Raw genomic sequence first — 19,547 nt, 5'->3', positions numbered from 1 at the left:
GTAACCCAATGGGGCCCCACTCTCCAGTCACTCAGTCGCTGGGACACAGGCAGGCAGATCTCCAGAGCATTTATTCTTTCCCGGTGGGGAGGGTGCAGGGGTCCAAGTAGTCCAAGGGGAGCGGCCCCCTACGTGTACCAAATGAAGCCATAGGTGGCGTCGACGATCTCCTCATTTGTGCGCAGCCCATACAGCTCGCCCATCACGGGAGTCACCCAGCGTGTTGTGTGGAACACAGACTCACCCACCTTTGGGAATGGCGGGATGTAAGTGGGGGTGCAACTACCCCCTCAGGCCCACACTGTCTACGGGGACCCCACTAGGTCTGGTGGCCACTGTGTCTACACTGAAAGCTGCCGCCTCCCCTTTCTCATGCCTGGCCCCCAGGGCTTCTCTCAGCCTCAGGCTTCCCATGGGGGGCTGTGTTTCTGTGGGGGCCGGCACCCCAGCCCTCCCTGCCCAGGACCCACCTTCCAGTCGGGCACATCCTTCATGATGATGGCCTCCTCCTCCAGGTTCTCTCGAAGCATCTGCAGGACCCTGCAGGGATGAAATGAGAGGTGGGGGACAGGCGTGAGCACCCCGAGGGACCCCTCCCTGTTCCACTCCCCATCACCTCCTGCCACTGCCAACCCTGCACATGCTGTCTCCTCTTCCCTTCCTCCCCCTACAAACTTTTACTGTCCTCCTGCTGCAGCCTCAATGTCTCCTCCTCCACGGAACCTTCCCATTCTGTCCCTTGGGGCCCCACTTTAAGTCAAGTTTGGGGCCCTCTCCAAGGGTGACGGCAGCCCCATGTATGCAAGGACACAGCTTGTCAGTCCCCATATGCATTCCGGCCAGGTCCTGCACTGCGGCACGGGACACTCAGGCTTGCGACCTTCCAACCCTGGTCCCAGTGGCCCCACCTCCGGTCCTTCTCTGCCTGCAACAGCGGCATCAGCGCGATGCGGGCCTCAAAGTCCTCAATCTGCAAGCGCCTGCAAAGCCCGAGAACCAACAGATTAGATCAGGCTGGAGCTGGGGGTAGACGTGGCCTCAGCCCCACAGGGTGACACGTGGGGAAGGGGGCTGGGGGAGAGGCAAGAGAGCGGGGCTTGGCAGTAAGCTCTACCCGCCACAGGATGAGAGGCGGGGTGGGGGGGCACACAGCTGGCACCGGCACTGATTCACGAGACTGCTGGCTTCACACTTTCTTTCCAGTTAAAAACTTTATTTCTTAATCCTAAAAATAGCCCTGGCCTGATGACTGTGGTGAACCGGGGACGGGGGAGGGACCTTCATCGCGGGGCTCTGCGCCTTCAAAACCATATCCTCTTCATGTCAAAATAACCCTGGAGCGTGAGCCCAGGGCAGACAGCTCTGCGTCTTTGAGCCATCAGCCACATCTATGCTGCGGGAGCGGCACCCAGCGATGTGGCCCAGCAGGCGGGCCCTGGCCCTGTCCCCTCATCACCAGGAATCTCACAGCCATACGGGGAAGGGGCGGATGAGCGTCAGCCTCCCCCCTCCCCTCCTCCAGACCCAGAGGAGCAGATGCCCCCGCCACAGCCACACAGTTGTCACTCCAGTGGCCAGACCCCTGCACATGGTCCTGGGGAGCCAGACCTGGTTTGAGCGCACCCCACGCCGAGTACCTGACACATGCGGGCCTTCTCCAGCACTACCCTCAGAGACTCCCAGACTTGTGGGGGACAGGTGACCTCAAGGGGCTGCTGAGGACATAGAGCACACCGGGGTAGGCTGGGGTAGGGCAGCTGAGAGGCAGCAGCCAGAGTCCGAACGGAGGCCACCGTCTGCCTTGGTGCCTCTGGCCCCACGTGCTGGCACGACCACCATCTATGCCCTTGTCCTCACTGCCTGGTTATGGCAAAAACCCACTAGGAGAACACGTCCTGGGCCCACCCGTCCATCTCCACCTGATGCGCTGTCCTACCCAGACCCTCGGTTCCCGAGCAGCGGAGGCCAAGGGACATCTGGCGAAGAGCTCCTCGCTTACGAGTCCTTTCTTCAGTGGAAAGCTCAGAAGTGGACTCAGTCTGGGTCCCCACTTCCTGAGTCCCCAGGGGCTGAGGAAGGGCCCCGCGGGTAGCAGGGGCATCCCGCCCGGGGCGGCCTGGGGCCTACCTGCGCTCGCGGTTCCACCTCATCATGCTCCAGTACCCGAACAGCAAGGTCCCGATGCCCACAGCGAACATGCTGTAGCCTGTTGGGGGGAGAGGCCGCCAGTCAGCGTCCGCCCGCGGGACAGGCCGCTCCCTGCAGCTTCTTCCCGGGACGTGCACTCCACTTGCCGTGCAAATACACCAGAAACACTGACGCAGGAGAAGGTCAAAGTCTTAGTGACCGGCTCCTAGAGATGGTCAGTACCGTTTCTAGTGCATATTTCCTCCATACCCCCTCCTCCAAAACTGCAGACCACTCTTCAGTCCGTTCCCCCGGCCTGCCGGCAGGGACTCCAGGCTGCCTCAGCTTCTCTCTGACAAGGGAGGCAGCTGCAGCCGCCACACCTCTGCCCCCCATGGGACGGTTTCCAGAAGGTACAGTGTGGGCAAGGACTGTGGAGAGCCCGAGGGTCTTGCTGTTCATGGCTGGGTGGCCGCCACCCCACGATCTTGTGGAAGGCTGTTTGGCTCCCAGTCGGCAGGCGCTTCCGCGGAGCAGGATGGTGTCTACAGCTGGGTCCAGCTCCACGGTGGCGCCTGGCTGCCTGGGCCACTCCTCTGAGTGCTGCCCACAGGGGGCTAGATGGGCTGCGGGAGACAGGCAGTGCCCTGCGGGGCCCGCCCAGCAGCCCCTGGGCTCCCTGACGTGCTGCCTTCTGGCCCAGCAGGTCGAGCCCCCTGTCCGGGCACCAGGGGACAGAGGCTGCCGTGACTATTTACTGACACCAGCAGGCACCTGCACTGTAATTCTGATGGACAGGCTGTGGGCCTGCTGCGGTCTTCATGGAGGCCCTAGCTGCCTGTGGCCTGGCTGGGGCCAGCTCACCCCACACCCTCTTATCTTTCCAGCTGTGGTCTCTTCCCGGGATGGGCCTCATGGTTGCTGGGAAAAACAGACAAGCTCGGCCAGGTTGAGCTCCAGTTAACACCCAGTAAATGACCAGCAAATGGTGGGTGAGGCCACTCCCTAGGATTTGGGCGGGGGTGGGAGGGCAAAGGGGCTCTGGGAGTCCAGGCCCTGCTTGCAGCCTGCAGGGGGCCTCTGTTGTCCCTGTCCTCGTCTTTCTTCTTCAGCTCAGTTCAGCACACGGTTTTTCTGGGACCTTTGCTGGACCCAGAGATGCATGAGAAACTGGTTAGATTTTTCGGCTCCTCAGTCAAGCCTGTTAAAAACATTAGCTCAGGGGCTCAGTTGGTTAAGTGTATGCGTTCGGCTCAGGTCATGATCTCAGGATCCTGGGATCGAGCCCCGCATCGGGTGCCTCTCCCTCCATGCTCGTGCTCTCATTCCCAAATAAATAAATCTTTAAAAAGCAAAACAAAATGAAACAAACACGACCTCAGAGTAAGACACTTCCATATTATGGGGGCAGGACAGCGAGGGCACCCTGGTTCCTGTGCACAGAGGGAGAACCTCTCCTGCGAGGCTCGAGTGCCTAGGACCAGCTCCCAATGCAACTATGGCTCTTACACATGGCTGACCACCTGAGCCGGACAGAACATCCTAGAAGAGCTGCCTCTTTCTTTCCAGTAGCTATAGAGAAGCCCCGGGGTCCTCTTCTTTTGACCCAGCCCCAGGGCATAGGCCTGGGCTACCCTCATGGAGACCCCTTGTCCTCACACCAGGCACCCACATGTGGGACCACATGTAAGATCAATTCCAAGACAAAAATGGCCTTTACGAATGTGCAGCTCTTTCTTGCTGACAGTGGAGAGGCTGAGACCCCAGACACTCAGCGTGGGTCTGTGCTTCAGGATCTGTCAGTCTGGTGGGGGAGGCTGATGAGGGTCATACCCAGGAGTGGGTGCAGGCCACATACTGTGTTCATTATCGGTACCTAACCTTTTTCAGATGGCAGCACAACCCAAATGAAGGTACCAGTTCAATGGGGTCCCATCCGAATCCCAACCTTACCCCTTTACCTGCCCTACAGAAACTGAACAGCCAATTGTGAAATGCATATGGAAATTCAAGGCCCAGATTAACCAAAACAATTCTGAAAAACAACAAAGTTTGGAGGACTCGCACTTTATAGTTTCAGACTTCACACACAGCTGTGTGTACAAGACAGTGTGGCATGGCATCAGGATAGACATGTACATCGATGGAACAGAGCTGAGAGTCCAAAAATAAACCCTCACATTTACGGTCAATTGATTCTGGACAAGGGTGCCAAGACAATTCAATGGGGAAAGAATAGTCTTTCAGCAAATTGGATAAGTGGACAGCCACATGCAAAAGAATAAAGTGTGCTTTTTCCTTCCCCCATACACAAAAATTAACTGAAAATGGATCAAAGACCTCAATTTGAGAGCTAAAACTATAAAACTCTTAGAAAACAGATTAGTCAGTCTCTGTGACCTTGGAGGAGGCGATGGCTTCTTAGCTAGGACGCCAGGAGCACAAGTGACAAAAGGGAAAAAAAAAATAGACAAACTGGGCTTCACTGAAATGAAAAACTTTTGTGCTACAAATGATGCCGCCAACAAGCTGGAAAGACAACCTCCAGAATGGAAGAAAAGTCTCTGAAAATCCTCTATCTGATAAAGGAATGGTAACCAAAATGTATAAAGAATTCTGTAAATTCAGTAATAAAAAAGATGAACACCCTGAAGCGCCTGGGTGGCTAAATTGGTTGAGCATCCCCTTCTTGGTTTTGGCTGAGGTCATGGTCTCAGCCCTGCACCAGGCTCCATGCTGGGCACAGAGCCTGCTTAAGATTCTCCCCACACCCACCCTGCGCTTGCGCACTATCTCCCTCAAAAAAATGAAAAAAAAATTAATAAAGTTGAACGACCCAATTAAAAAAAAAATGGATAAAGGACTTGGAAGGTATCTCTCCCGAAGAGCTATACAAATGGCCTAGAAACACATGAAAATATGCTCAACATCATTAGTTACCACGGAGATACAAATCAAAACCATAACCACAATGAGACACCTCACACCCGCTGGGATGTTTAGAATTTAAAAAAAAAAAAAAGGAAAATAATGAGTGTTGTCCAGATGTGGAGAAATTGGAAACCCCATAAAATAAATGCAGGAAGAAATGTACAACAGTACAGCCAATTTGGAAAACAGCTTTGCAGTTCCTCAAAACGTTAAATGTGGAGTTAGCATATGACCTAGCTATGCTACTGCTAGGTGAAATTTTCCCGCAAGAAATACGAAACATCTACCCACATAGAAGCTTGCACGGGAATGTTCACAGCAGCCAAAAAGTGGCAACAACTCAAATGTCCATCAAGTGATAGATGGATGCACAAACTGTGGTCCATTCATACAAGAATATTAAGAATATTATTCAATCAAAAAAAAAAAAAAAGCAGCTTTGAGACATGCTACACCGTGCATGTTAAAAACATCCTGCTGGGGCGCCTGGGTGGCTCGGTGGTTTGGGCCGCTGCCTTCGGCTCGGGTCGTGGTCTCGGGGTCCTGGGATCGAGTCCCGCGTCGGGCTCTCTGCTCGGCGGGGAGCCTGCTTCCCTCTCACTCTCTCTGCCTGCCTCTCTGCCTACTTGTATCTCTCTCTGTCAGATAAATAAATAAAATCTTTAAAAAAAAAAAAAAAAAATCCTGCTGAGTAAAAGCAGCCAGACACCAGAGGCCACATAGAATAGGAGCCCATTTACATGAAACCTCCAGAACTGGCAAATCCACAGACACACAAAACAGACTGCTAGTTGCCAGGGTTTGGGAGAGGGAGAATGGGGAGTGACTCCTCATGAGTTTGGGGTTCCTTCTGGAGTGATGGAACTGTTATAAATTTATTTATTTACTTATTTAGATTTATTTGAGGGAGAGCGCATGTGCTCACACACACAGAGGGAGAGGCAGGGGCTAGAGAGAAACCCAACCAGACCCCCCAGTGATGGCGGAGCCCCACACGGAGCTTGATCCCATGACTCTTTTCCTTTTTTTTTTTTTTTTTTTTTTTAATTCTAACCATCCTAACGGGTGTGAGGTCTGAGATCATGACCTGAGCCAAAACCAAGAGTCAGACACTTAAGTGACTGTGCCACGCAGGTGCCCCAGATGTGTTATAAATTTAGATCCTGGTGATGGTTATGCAACTGTGAACAGACTAAAAATCTGTGATTTGTACGCATGAAATAGGTGAATTATATGGTATGGTCTGTGAATTAAAAAAAAAAAAAAATTAAAGACGAAAGGGAAACAAAGAAAGGGCCACCCACTGGGCACAAGCGAGAGTGGAGAGAAGAGAAATGAGTGGAAAAGATGGAGTTAGCAGTCACTTCGGGAGCAGTGGGGATTAAAGGTGGTCTGAGCCAGCTCTGCAGGTTCTAGGACGATAGGGATGAGTGATCTGGGCAGAGAAGAGGGGAGTAGATGCCAGGCTTGTGTGCCTTGCAGGAGCAAAGCAGGGTAGGACTAATGGGGAGAGGGCCATGGGAACATATGGTTCAAGTGCAAGGCTGGAGGAGGGCACAGGACAGATGATTAGCAACGGGTGCAGGATGGAAAGCAGGGCTGCTGCACTTGCTGTTCCCTCCACTTAAGGGACTTTTGGAGAGGTCCTTCCAGCCCACCCTAAAACGGGCCCTGGTAAGCTGAGTCTTGCCAAAATAGGAAATTCTGGTGCAACACATTCATCTCCTCTGCGAGGCTGTGAGCTCTTCCCGAAAGGACTCAGTGCCACTGGCACACTCAACAAGCAACTACTGAATGCAGAGACTGAACAAAGACCATGCCACCAGAAGGGGTCTCCTCCTCACCCCACTGTAGTCAGGGGGCAGGTCTGTATATGCTACAACGCAAGCTGGGGTGAAGGGGTGCAACTAGGAAGCCCAACCCTAGATAACGGTCTAGACGGCACATGGGAGACACTACCATGTCATGAACTGGAAGAGGACTGGCATTAAGGGCACATTGTGACTTAAAAAAAGAAAAGAGACATGCTGGGGCGCCTGGGTGGCTCAGTGGGTTAAAGCTTCTGCCTTCGGCTCAGGTCATGATCCCAGGGTCCTGGAATCGAGCCCCACATCAGGCTCTCTGCTCTGCGGGGAGCCTGCTTCCTCCTCTCTCTCTGGCTGCCTGTCTGCCTACCTGTGATCTGTGTCTGTCAAATAAATAAATAAAATTAAAAAAAAAAAAAAAGAGAGAGAGAGAGAGAGAGAGACATGCTGACTAGGAGCAGCCCAGGGAGGCTCATGAACTGGGAACCTTCTGCATCCTGGTCTGGGTACAGGTCACACAGGTGCACATGTATCAAGAGACCTCAAGCCGCACACCTGAGGTGTACACTGACCTGAGTGTGAAGTCACACTTTGAGAAAAGAAATTGAAGAGATTCAGATCACATTTTCCTTCAGTGTGTTCTGGGATGAGTCAAGCCTGTTTTTGTAGTGGCCCTCGGGCTAAGAACACTTTTATGTTGGTAAACAGTTGTGAAAACGCAGCAGCAGAAGCACGCCTGGGTGGCTGAGTTGGTTAAGCATCCTTCAGCTCAGGCTGTGATCTCGGGGGTCTTGGAACTGAGCCCCACTATAGTCTTTCCCACTTGGTGGGGAGCCTGCTTGTCCCTCTCTCTCTACCCCTTCCCTTGCTCATGCTCTCTCATGCTCGCTTTCTCCCTCTAATAAATAAATAAAATCTTAAAAAATAAATAAATAGGGGCGCCTGGGTGGCTCAGTGGGTTGGGGCCTCTGCCTTCGGCTCGGGTCATGATCCCAAGGGTCCTGGGATCAAGCCCCACATGGGGCTCTCTGCTCAGCAGGGAGCCTGCTTCCCTTCCTCTCTCTCTGTCTGCCTCTCTGCCTACCTGTGATCTCTGTCTGTCAAATAAATAAATAAAATCTTAAAAATAAATAAATAAATAAATAAATAAATAAAGGAGCAGCAATGGACAGAGACCATCTGCATAAAATGTTTATCTGGCCCTTTATAGAAAAAGTCTGTCAACTGCTGTTCTGAGAAACAAAAAAGCTGAGGGGCTGGGAGGAGCTTGAGTTTTTCCCTGATACTTTCCCACGGTCTGAATTCTTTCTTTACCACGTCTGTATATATTTTTTTAATTGAGGCACATGTGCATAACAATAAATGTAAAGTTCGATGAGTTATGGGAAATGCATTCATGCTTGTTTAAAATTTTGTATCTCTCTATTAACCCTAGGTGCAAAGTATATGCCCCTTCTACCTTTTTTTTCTTTTACATTTTTCTGTGTTGAGCCCAATAGCAAACTTTTAAATGTTACTTAAAACATTTGAAAAATTTAAGAATACATATTCCTGGGACATGCGCGGGTAGGTACTACAAGGAGAAACACCTAAATTCCCTTAATGTTCCGGATCCAGCATGAGTTTTACACTGGGTGGCCGTGGGGGCAGGTAGCAGCCTCTCTCGGGCCTCAGTTTCCCCACTTATGAAACGGAAGTGTGGCCGAGAGCTCGGGGCACGAGTTACATTGATCTGTCTAACCAACCGCAGAATGGAAAGGACTAAGGGGACCGACCTTCCAGACTGTTCTGTGAAGAAAACAAAGCTCAGTAAGCGTTCGACAAACTCTAGCAGTAACTCTCGTCACTACCGAAGCTATCGGGGATGCCTGGGCTCCGCCTCCCGTCACACCGCGGCGGAAAGTGAGGTCCGCGAGACTCCCCGGCGACCCCCCCCCACCCCCCGTCGCGGCGTCCCGAAGCCCCAACTCTGACACCCCGGCGTAGTGCAACACTGACCCGACAGTCCCCGACGCGGAAGGTTCCGCTTGTAGTCGATGGGGCCATAGCCCCCCGGCGGGGGCATGTCCTGTTTCACCTTCGATGCTGCCATGCTCACAGGACCCCAACTTCCGGCCGCGGGCGGAAGTTACGTCCGGAGGCCGTCGCCATGATGAGTGTGGCTGAAAGTACCGCGCATGTCGTGGGCGGGACTAGGGCATCTGGGACGCTAGCGTAGCGCTCCCACCGCGGAGAGTTTGGGCAATAGGTCCAGGAATCCACTGGACGGCGAGGCTGCAGCCGAGGATTCCCGATCTTTTCTCTTAGACGGGGCTTGGTTCAGTCGGTGTAGACGCCTGTAGCCCGTCTGGTCGCCCGGGTTCTTGCCCTAAAGGACCTCCCGTACACCTTTCCTCTGGTGTGGTGCTGAGGCCATTCAGAGACCCCAAGCTCCTGAGGGAGCCGGCTCACCGAGTTACCAAGTTAAGCTCCCTCTCTCGTTTTCTCCCCTTCGCGGGCGTCCCAAGGCTCCACATGGCCAGGGCCGGGTACACAAAGCTGGGGGGCGACTGCTGCTCAGCTTCGAGCCATGAGGAGCCACCCCAACGCCAGGAACGGATTCTGCTCCCGAGTGGTGGTTGGGACCCCTTGCTAATAGCCTCTCGTGTGAACTGGGCCATTCAGAGCGATTATGAGTCACAAAGCCTGATGGCCTTAGGGGGCCCCGTGGGGCGGGGTCCAGGGGGCCCCCACCCGGAGGCGGGGTGACGCCCGTGGTCACTTCACAAGGCAGAAATTGTTACCTGGGCCATAAAAGGCACCTCTGCGGCGGGGACCCGGGAGTGGGCACATGGGGGTGCGGGTGTGCAGGTGCCAAGCGCCATGGGTTAGGCCCGAGATTGGAGTCCGGCCGCCCCCCGACAGCAGCCGCCTCCTGCTCCCCGCGCGCCCCAGGCGCCACCATGTCGGGCGACAAACTTCTGAGCGAACTCGGCTATAAGCTGGGACGCACGATAGGCGAGGGCAGTTACTCCAAGGTGAAGGTGGCCACGTCCAAGAAATACAAGGGCACAGTGGCCATCAAGGTGGTGGACCGGCGGCGTGCACCGCCCGACTTCGTCAACAAGTTTCTGCCACGTGAGCTGTCCATCCTTCGAGGCGTGCGACACCCGCACATCGTGCACGTCTTCGAGTTCATCGAGGTGTGCAATGGGAAGCTCTATATCGTGATGGAGGCGGCTGCCACCGACCTGCTGCAGGCAGTGCAGCGCAACGGGCGCATCCCCGGGAGCCAGGCGCGCGACCTCTTTGCACAGATCGCTGGGGCTGTGCGTTACCTGCATGACCACCACTTGGTGCACCGTGACCTCAAGTGTGAAAACGTGCTGCTGAGCCCCGACGAGCGCCGCGTGAAGCTTACTGACTTTGGCTTTGGTCGCCAGGCACATGGCTATCCTGACCTGAGCACTACCTACTGCGGCTCGGCCGCCTACGCGTCTCCTGAGGTACTCTTGGGTATTCCATACGACCCCAAGAAGTACGACGTGTGGAGCCTGGGCGTCGTGCTCTACGTCATGGTCACCGGGTGCATGCCCTTCGACGACTCGGACATCGCTGGTCTGCCCAGGCGCCAGAAGCGCGGCGTCCTCTACCCCGATGGCCTCGAGCTGTCGGAGCGCTGCAAGGCCCTGATCACAGAATTGCTGCAGTTCAGCCCGTCCGCCAGGCCCTCAGCGGGCCAGGTAGCGCGCAACGGCTGGCTGCGTGCTGGGGACTCCAGCTAGAAGCCGGGGTTCCCGCCATTCCCGCCGCCCCGAGCACTGCGCAAGCGCAGTGTATGCGCGCAAAGCGCGCTTCCGTACTCTCGCGAAGCCGACATGCGCCACTGCGCACGCGCACTTCCCTCTCTTTCCTGACTCTGGATGGCTGGGGCCGTAGTCGCCCCTGTTTAGAATCTAGCTCCTCTCTCCAAGATCCCGAGAGCAGGAGGGCGTAAGCGCTTCCTCTGTTCCCCAAGAGAAGTCCTCGGGAGGGGAAGGAACGAGAAGAAATGGAAGCGTTGCGCCAGCGCGGAATGAGCGATGGCTGTGGGCAAGCGGTGGATACCTGGAGGAGCTGAGCTGCCAGGGAGTGGACGCGTGTGGAGAGCGTCCTTCTCTAGTCACCCGCGCATGCTGGTGGGGAAGGCACGGTCCGAGCGCTGCCTCCTTGGAACTTGCAATAAACTCGCTCTTCCTCGCACCTGCCTCTAGCAATGGCCCCCTTTTACCAAGTAGGGGTGGGAGGTCATCCTCCAGCGGAAGGCAGGCGTGGCGCCTCATTGTAGAGAAAGACTTGTTGAGGTTCTAGCTCTAGGTCTCGAAAAGGAATTGGGAGGTTTCAAACTAGACTTTTGGGCTCTCCAGTCTCAAAAGAACTCAAAGGGTCGTGCTGGGGGCGTGATGGCCCTGGGAATAGAGATGCAGGGCTGGGAGCAAGGATCCCAGCACCCTCCCCCCCCTGCTTAAGAATGGAACAGAGTTGGGGGCAGGGGGAGGGAGCTTTCTGAACAGAAACTGAGTTTATAGATGAGGAAATTGAGGCTCACACACGTGACACTTGCCCAAGAACACATCTGGAATTTGAAACTAGATATGGCTGGAGTGGGGTGGGGAGGTGGTGGAAGCTCTCCTTAGTAAGGGCCCTTCCTTGGTAAAGAAGTTGTCTAGCGGGTGAGAGTCAAAAGAGTGGGGGCATGAGTCTGCTGGGCAAGATGGTTACTTCAGTCCTCTCTTCATTCATGCATTTATTGAATGCCTACTGTGTGCCAAGCTCTGGGACTCCACAATGAGGCTTGGATCTATTCCTGCCCTCAGTGAGGATGCCAGTGAAAAGTCAAGTAAAAATTAATAGCATGGAAAGAAGAATTGTAATTTGTGCTAAATGCTGGGTGAGGGGAGGGGCAGGTGACCAAGGAAGGACGGAAACAGACATTTGAGCTTAACCCTGAGAGAACCAGACACTGGAAACAGCAGAAGGAGCATGTTCTGAGTGTTCCCTAGATACACTGGAGCTGGTGTGTTTGGGGAATGACACGAAAAGTCCTACGGTGGGAATGGACAGGGAGGAAGAAGAGGTGGAGAGGTAAAAGTGTATGTCTGAAGAGGGGACCCCACAGGGCCTGGGGGAGATTAGGGATTATTTTGTTGCAACGAAGTTAGTGGGTTTGGTGACAGCAGCTCTCACTTGGGGTGCACTGACGATGTCTAAGCCCTAATTCTACCCATGTCCGAGCCCCACACAGTCTCCAAGGAGGCTGGTCATTTTGTGGATATGGTAACCCCACTCCTGCTGACTCACCTTTTGTGTTCTAAAGGTACCCTGGGGAGTAAATGCCAGCTCTTCCCTAACCGCTTTTGAATAGGCAGATGAGGAAACCGACGCTAAGAGAGGGAAAGTGACTAGCATCCTGTCCTGGCTGGTTCACATCTGAGCCAAGAAAGAAAACCCAAGCCCTCAGGTTTACACTAACGAGGATGCCTCTTCTGGTCTGGACCATCCCATGGACTCTGCACCTGGAAAATGGAGGCAGGAATCTATCCTCCAGGTTGTAGGGAAGGGCTGGGCGGTTCATTGAAAGACCAACCCTGAGCCCTCTTGAGGCTCCCACTACACTCAGAAAGAAACCTACATCCTCACCCCTTTTTCTTGCGGCCCAGACACACTGCCTGCCTTGTCCTTGACCCAAGTTTGGTCTTACCTCTGAGCCTTTGCACTGGCTGTTGCCATTCCCTGCACCACTTACCAGTTTCTTTATTCCAGACTTGGTTTAAGTCATCTCTTCCTGACACTGTTCTTTCCCTCCTTGCTCGTCACAGGGAATCCTAGTGCCTTGGATATAGTATGTGCCTTTTTCTATCTGTAGATTAATGTGTGAGCAATGGGCCTGAGTCTCTTCCTACCCCATGGCCATAGACCTGTTGATCAGTTCAGAGGGGTCAAGGCCTCGAGGATTGGGGCAGTTGTCCCATTTGTTGGCTGGAGAAGCTGCTTGACACTCACCCCTGTTGAGTCAGTGGGTCAGTTGAGGAGCCTGTGCCTAACCCAGTGAAAACTCACTTGAGGGCTGAATTTGGAACCCCTTAAGTGTGCTTCTCACAGCCAGTGGTAGGGCATGGGGCACCAGTCAGGATGTGTCACAGGTAGACTGTGACAGGTTTGGGTTTAATTTCTGTAATGTCTTCTGTCAGTTTTGTGCCTTGTCCATGTGAAACGTAGCTAGGTGTGGTGGTTGGAGAGGACCATCAACCCCCAGGCTGGAAGCAGGAATGTCTTAACAAAAAAGAGGAGAAACTGCAAAATGAATGAACGAACGCATCTGGGAAAACAGTTATATTTTAGGTACATCAGAATTCACCAGTCACTGGGACGCCTGGCTGGATCAGTCCATTGACCATATGACTTGATTTTGGCTCAGGTTGTGATCACAGGGTCCTGAGATGGAGCCCTGGATTGGGATTCAAGCTCAGCGCTCAGTGGAGAGCCTGCCTGACAGTCTCTCCCCCTCTGCTCCCCCGCCATTTGCTTGCACTTTCCCCCCCTCTCAAAACAAATCTTTTTAAAAATACTACCAAAAAAATTCACCAGTGAGCACAGGTCTCAGTAACTTTTCAAACAGTGCATCAACATCTGCAAACAAATTTTCACCAGAAATTGATTTCATAGCTAGCACGGCAGCTCCATCAGAGCTAGAACCTGCATCTCTTCTAAGTCCTGCAGCAAAGACACCCAATGCAGATGCCAAGCCTGAAAATTGGCCCAGGAAAACTTAGCACTTCGGGGGCGGGGGGCGGGGGTAGCGGAGGCTGGAAGGGACTCAGAGCTAATAGATGGGCAACACCCACTGGATTTTCACTTCACTTCTCTCGGCTGGTGAAGATGGGAGGCCCAGAAGCAAAACCACAGTGCCCAGTTTGGGGAAGTACTCCACCTTTGGAAGTTAAGTCCGAAAGAAGCCCAGGAAGCAGATGTCTCATCGTTTTCCCATTAACAAGGGGTGACTCTGCTACACCTTCCCCAGTCTCCAAGCTGTCCCAAAGCTGGGACAAAAATAAGTGCAGGGAAAGCAGGGCTGAGGGGACGAAAGAAATATACACCCAATATGTTGTCCATTTCTTTATTTTCCGTCAGATTCTAAAACTTCCTCATGACACATGTATAGCCATTGATTCCAGCCTCTGTTTATTGGAACTTCTACTCTGGTTTGGTGGTCAACCTTTTACATTTTTTATCAAAGATTTAGAGTCACAATAAATACAAGTGACAACCTTCCCACCCACCCATCCTGCAAACCCCCACCTTCCAAATACCCTGCACTAGTGTAACTTTCTATTACACTTTCATTAAGGATTATAAAACTTTAGCTGTCCTTTAAAAAAAAATGCTCAGTCCAAGTTCTTTAGGCAACCATCATGTGCAGCATAACTCGGCATCAAATAAAAACCCAATGGTGCAGCAGCAACGACTGTTTTTTCCATGATTTACACCCCTGTGATGAGAGTATTTATATAGAAAACTCCTCCCCATGTCTTTCTGTCCATAGGAAAATGACGTGTGGGACACAGGAACCACAACACCCAGCGCAGCTGTACTCAATTGGCTTTCATTCCCTCTGCACTGGGGCCAAGTTTGCTTCATAAAGGTCTTAGGGTACAAACAGGAGCAGAGGCTATCCCTGGGAGGGCAACTGTTGGCCTTCTCAAAGGTGAGGGTCCCAACATCACAGTTGGGACACTGGGGACCCAGTGACATGGGTAGGATGGCCAGAGCAATGGGAGGCTCCAAATGGACACACGTATCTACATGAACACTCATGTTGACATGACAGCCACTTCAAACATACAGCCCTTCACCCTTGAGTGACTAGCATCTTGAACAGTTTCCAGTTGCCATTCAGAGTTCATGTCACAGGTAACTTGGGACCATCATCATCCTCCCACATTGTCACTGCTCATAGGAACCAAGTCCTTTCAGTCCTGAGGCTCCTGGGGTGGGGGTGGGGGAGACCAGGACCCCAGCACCGTGACCAATTTTGACAGGCTTTGCTGCTGGGAGAACACTCTTAACGTTACTATCTGTTTCCTAATGTCTAAACCCCACATGCAGAGAGGTATTTAATATGCCTTTCCTGCAACATCATAAACCTCATCAAAGAACTACTCATTTGGGGCTTATCAGAGAAGTTATACTGCAAAGGGGGAAACAAAAGAAAAAAAGGGGGAGTAAGAGTTTTGATACAGTAGAAATAAACAAAAGATTAAGGCATCTCACGTTCTTCTCCTTTAAAAAAAGTTACATGTCACAGTAAGTGGCCCCTGATGGGATTATTCCCAGGGACCCTGGGCTGGAGGAGGCAGAGCCAGGGTCAGTAGCCCCATCCTCCACCTGTGGTGGTCAGGTCTGTCTGAATTCATGAGGCCCACTTAACAGCTCAGGGGCCGGTAGAAGTCCAGCCAGGAAAGGTGAGTAGAGGTGGGTTCCTGAGCACAGTGATGAGCGAGGTTCTAATGGGCTGAGGTTGAGGGCCAACCTGTGCAGCACAGTTCAGCTTGGGCCCATTGAGTCATAAACCCATTCAACCCCAGCTGGGGCGTGACAATCCTGACACACCCCTCCAGTGCAGAGGTGACTCTTGCCTGGACACCTGATCCCAAGTTACTGCATAGAACTGACGTCTGTTTGCCCACAGAGGTGGCCAGCCCAGGTGCTCCTTCTTGAAGGATTTGGAAAATCTGGCCCATGTCATTGAACAGAGGGGGCTAACAGCTCAGGGTAGTATAAGACAAGTATTTATTTGCCAGGCACACAGAAAAATGTGAGAAATAGAAATGCTTGCATACTCTTTTCATTTTTTGGTGTAAAAACACCCCCCCATGTCAATTTCCCTCCTTTCCCCCAAATCCCTGGATCTTGGAATGAAAGCCACCCTTCCTTGCCCTCCCTTCCTTCAGCCCCTCTAAGTTATGCACTCAAAACAAAAATCAATTTAAAACATAGGGTTTTACACAACAAAAAATTAGAATGTTGCAAAACTAGGTCGTCTACCGCGGGTCAAAATGTTGCTAAACATGGATATTCACACATGAGAGAGGGGGTTAAATGAGCCTTTATTAGAATGTTGTAGCAGTGTGTTTTGAAGAAGGAGGCCCTACAAAATAAGGATTTTAAATTAAGTCCCTAACTGCATGGATAGGAAAACCAGGGCTGGGGCTGAAGTGGGGAGCAAGAGTACCCCATCTCCACGTCGAAAAACGTGTGCGTGCACACAGGACACCCACGCACCTGCACGGAGACAGCCCTGTGCACAGCACACTCACAACAGCTTCTGCCTATCCTCATGGAACCAATTTTTAGGAAGTGGGAGAAACCAAAATGAAACACAACTAAGAGCAGACCTGATCCTTTGCATAAGACATTTCTGTAGACTCGAAAGAGAGTTAAAAAAAACAAAAAACAAAAAACAAAACAAAAAACCAAAACCAAAACAAAAACAGTCTGAAGGCGGACTCTGGCAGCATGGCCCTGTTTTAAGGGAAGGTTCTAAACTAGACCCAAATGAAAACCCTGAAGTCTTGAAAGGGCAGGGGTACCTCCCCACCAGACACACCTGACAGGAGCATAGGCCAGGGCAGCTTAAGATGGTGTCCATCAAAATAAGTAAAGGAAAAATTTAATAAAATAAAACCACAACAACAAAAAAACACAATAGCCCGCCCCTTCAACTTCCCACTCAGGCTCTGGGTGTTGCTGCCAATTCTCTCTCCCTCTTCTACTGGCGGCGTGCGGCTTCTGGGATCCCAGGCCCTCTGGCTGGGGTCTGGGTTGCAGTTTGTTCTTCTGCTAAGTGTGGGAGGTCCAGGGTCTCCGGGATGAGCAGCAGCAGAGGCCTTCCGCTAGAGTGAGGGTTAGGCAGCCAGTGGCCCACCCTCTGGGGTGTGGGGGCCGTGCTCGGCAGGGACCCCTAGGTCTGCACGGTTTACTTTAAACTCCATCATCATGAGGTGATTAAAAAAAATCTGTCAACCTAAAGATTGCCATGAAGGAAGGCAGTCAAAGACTGGGAGGCTAAGATGGGGAAAAGCAAAAACAAAACAGAACGCTCCGCTCGACTTCAGAAGCCCCGGGCGCTGGTCTCGCCGAGCGTGTCACAGTGTCCAGGGTGAGCCGTCCGTGCACCCTGCCGGGGGGAGGGGTTGGGGGCGCTGAAAGAAAGGGCTGGAAGCAGAACCAGCCCCCAAGGTCCACTTTTCTGCTGGTGTTGGGCAAACTAAAGGCAAAGAAAGGAAAAAAAGCCCAAAGGAAAGGTCCCTCAGTGATATTCCTCGTCCACCTGTGAAGCAGCCCCTCAGCTGCGACGAGACTCTGCAGCCAAGAACGGGGCCCTTGCTTCTGCAGCGCGGCCGGCGCTCGCTCACTCGCTTCCTCAGGGAGTATGAGGTCTTCCCGAGTGGAGGGTGGCAGGGCCAGGTGGGAGGGAGGAGGGAGCCTGTTCTCCACTGGGCCCGGCTCGCACTATTTCCACGTGGCTGACTGGGGGATGGAGCGTGGCGGGATCATGTCCAGGAGGTACTCCCGCTGGCGGTCCACCGCTGAGGAGGTCTTGTGCACTGTCAAGCTCGGGCTGACAAACGCAAGGGCCCCGCCTGTAAAAGAGCACAATGACAGGGTTTTTAATGGTATGGTAACATTCTCTCATGAAAGCATTAAATTTTTTTTAAAAAAGATTTATTTATTTGACAGAGATCACAAGCAGGCAGAGAGGCAGGCAGAGAGAGAGGAGAGAAGCAGGCTCCCTACCAAGCAGATAGCCGATGCGGGGCTTGATCCCAGAAGCCTGAGACCATGACCTGAGCCGAAGGCAGAGGCTCCCCAGGCGCCCCTCTCTCATGAAAACATTAAGAGGGACACGGAATGGTGCATGATGCCTCTGTAGGGCAGTGAGTTACACACAAGGGACATACCAGTGGAGAGGCAGAATGGGGGGAAAGCCCTGAAGTACAGCTTTTGCTCTCTGGGGTAAGAAACACCATTCTTTTCTTTTTCTATCCTCCAAATTTCCCCAACAAGCAAGCATCTTTTACAAGTGGAAAATGAACAAATTACCCCCGATCTCCAACATACATAGGTTTTGGGTTAGCCTGGGGCTAAGGACTGCCCTGTCCACTGCCCCTATCACTGTGTTACCCCAACAGTATTTAAAAAAAAAAATTTTTTTTTTTTTAAAGATTTTATTTGACAAAGAGAGATCACTAGTAGGTAGAGAGGCAGGCAGAGACAGAGAGAGGAGGAAGCAGGCTCCCTGCTGAGCAGAGAGCCCGATGTGGGGCTCCATCCCAGGACCCTGGGATTATGACCTGGGTCGAAGGCAGAGGCTTTAACCCACTGAGCCACCAGGCGCCCCACCCCAAGAGTATTTTTGGTGGCAGCTACAACATTTTGTGGAACAAATGTGCTGAGGTCAAATGCAATACGGAAACCTCTCTACATACGAAAGAGAAACCTGACTGGGTCCTGCCCAGAAACCAAGGGTAACCTGGAGTGCTGGGAGAACCCTTTTGGAAAACGCTGCTTTTATGCTACTAGATATTTACCTCTCATCCTACTACTGAACATAGCAACTACTTACTCCTTCACATTCATTACCTTGAACACACAGTTTTCACATGGCTGCTACCACTGTGTACACACGCACACACCTATATCTGATTTTGCATACTTTCAAAATTTTCCATAAAAGGAATTTTCAAGCAGCTGTGAGTTCTTAGCTGCATCTTGCACATGCTGCACAAAAGCCTGTCTGCCTATGTTTACAAATGCGCTCTAGGCTGCTCTGATTCCTCTGCAGTCAGACCAATGTACTCCCTCCCCTGAGCTTCCCCCTGTGGAAGGCTCGGATTCTTGGCCACACTTCTAACTCACTCTAGGGTCAGCTGCACACACAGCTGACTCCGGTGTTTTGTTTGCATGCCCGGCCTGGCTTTCCCAGCTCTGCCTAGGGAGACGGTTCTCATGATGTCGCCCCCTTTTTGAACCTACGGGGATACAACAAACTTGGGCAGGGGCAGGGAGGGGCACTGGTTCCCGCAGTGAAAGTGCTCACCTGTCTCCTTTCAGCCCTTCGTGCCTACCTTTCACTTTCCTGTTTTGATGGAAACAAATATTTAACTGGCACATAAATAATAAGAAAGAGAGAGGGAAACGGTGTGGGAACAACCCAGGGATGACGGGACTGTGGCAGACTGGGAGTGCTCACCTGAGGGTACCCCCCACCCCAATGAGTTGTTCCTCAAATGTGGTTTTCTCAGAATCCTCTGCCACCCACCCTAGTTAAAATCCTAGCCCCTGCCACAGGGATCTTACCCTTCCCCCACCCCTCCCCATGTTCTTGTTCTAGTTTACTCTTTGCACCACCTGACCTAAAGCAGAGGGTGGGAAGAGTGTCTCACAGAGCAAGAAATGAAGAACACTACCTGGCCGAACAAGAAATTAAGTTAGTGCACCAGAAAAAGTACAACATAACAGCAAAAACAGGTGTTCCCTATGGCAGGAAGGGGTCAGGGGGCGAGAATGGGTAAGATAAGTGTCCGTGCTGACAGGTGTCCACTGGATGGTGTGTGTGTGAAACACTGAGACACACAATCTCACACACACACACACACACACACA

The 19,547-nt window shown here is 52.4% G+C and overlaps 3 protein-coding genes across 8 annotated transcripts in view; 1 reads left to right on the top strand and 2 right to left on the bottom strand.

Moving 5' to 3' along the window:
• Positions 1-52: 52 nt before the first annotated feature.
• On the bottom strand, positions 53-9,004 carry NDUFA13 (NADH:ubiquinone oxidoreductase subunit A13). Its single transcript, XM_045991102.1, has 5 exons — positions 8,862-9,004; positions 2,128-2,206; positions 909-980; positions 471-540; positions 53-248 (listed from the first exon to the last, which is right to left on the bottom strand). The coding sequence occupies exons 1-5, from the start codon at positions 8,953-8,955 to the stop codon at positions 129-131; spliced, it is 435 nt and encodes a 144-aa protein (XP_045847058.1). The 5' UTR covers positions 8,956-9,004; the 3' UTR covers positions 53-128.
• Positions 9,005-9,805: 801 nt separating this feature from the next.
• TSSK6 (testis specific serine kinase 6) lies at positions 9,806-10,627 on the top strand. Its single transcript, XM_045991101.1, has one exon. The coding sequence runs from the start codon at positions 9,806-9,808 to the stop codon at positions 10,625-10,627; it is 822 nt and encodes a 273-aa protein (XP_045847057.1).
• Positions 10,628-13,984: 3,357 nt separating this feature from the next.
• GATAD2A (GATA zinc finger domain containing 2A) overlaps positions 13,985-19,547 on the bottom strand; it is a 107,608-nt gene continuing 102,045 nt past the window's right edge. For all 6 annotated transcript variants that reach the window (XM_045990958.1, XM_045990960.1, XM_045990962.1 and 3 more), the window contains one exon: positions 13,985-17,524. In XM_045990958.1, coding sequence (XP_045846914.1) covers positions 17,394-17,524 — 131 coding nt within the window. In that variant the 3' untranslated portion in view covers positions 13,985-17,393. The remainder of the gene's footprint in view (positions 17,525-19,547) is intronic.

Source organism: Meles meles, chromosome 20 (genome assembly GCF_922984935.1).
Source record: "Meles meles chromosome 20, mMelMel3.1 paternal haplotype, whole genome shotgun sequence".
NCBI classification, from domain to species: domain Eukaryota; kingdom Metazoa; phylum Chordata; class Mammalia; order Carnivora; family Mustelidae; genus Meles; species Meles meles.
The sequence above is the reverse complement of the archived record's forward strand: the minus strand, read 5'-3'. Positions and strand labels throughout refer to the sequence as shown.

Excerpts from the sequence above, each read along its gene's own strand:
- NDUFA13 (XM_045991102.1), bottom strand. The coding sequence starts at position 8,955 with ATGGCAGCATCGAAGGTGAAACAGGACATGCCCCCGCCGGGGGGCTAT. Across the intron at positions 2,207-8,861 it reads TCCGCGTCGGGGACTGTCGG|GCTACAGCATGTTCGCTGTG; the intron begins GTCAGTGTTGCA and ends TCCCCCCAACAG. Across the intron at positions 981-2,127 it reads AGGTGGAACCGCGAGCGCAG|GCGCTTGCAGATTGAGGACT; the intron begins GTAGGCCCCAGG and ends CGGGCTTTGCAG.
- TSSK6 (XM_045991101.1), top strand. The coding sequence starts at position 9,806 with ATGTCGGGCGACAAACTTCTGAGCGAACTCGGCTATAAGCTGGGACGC.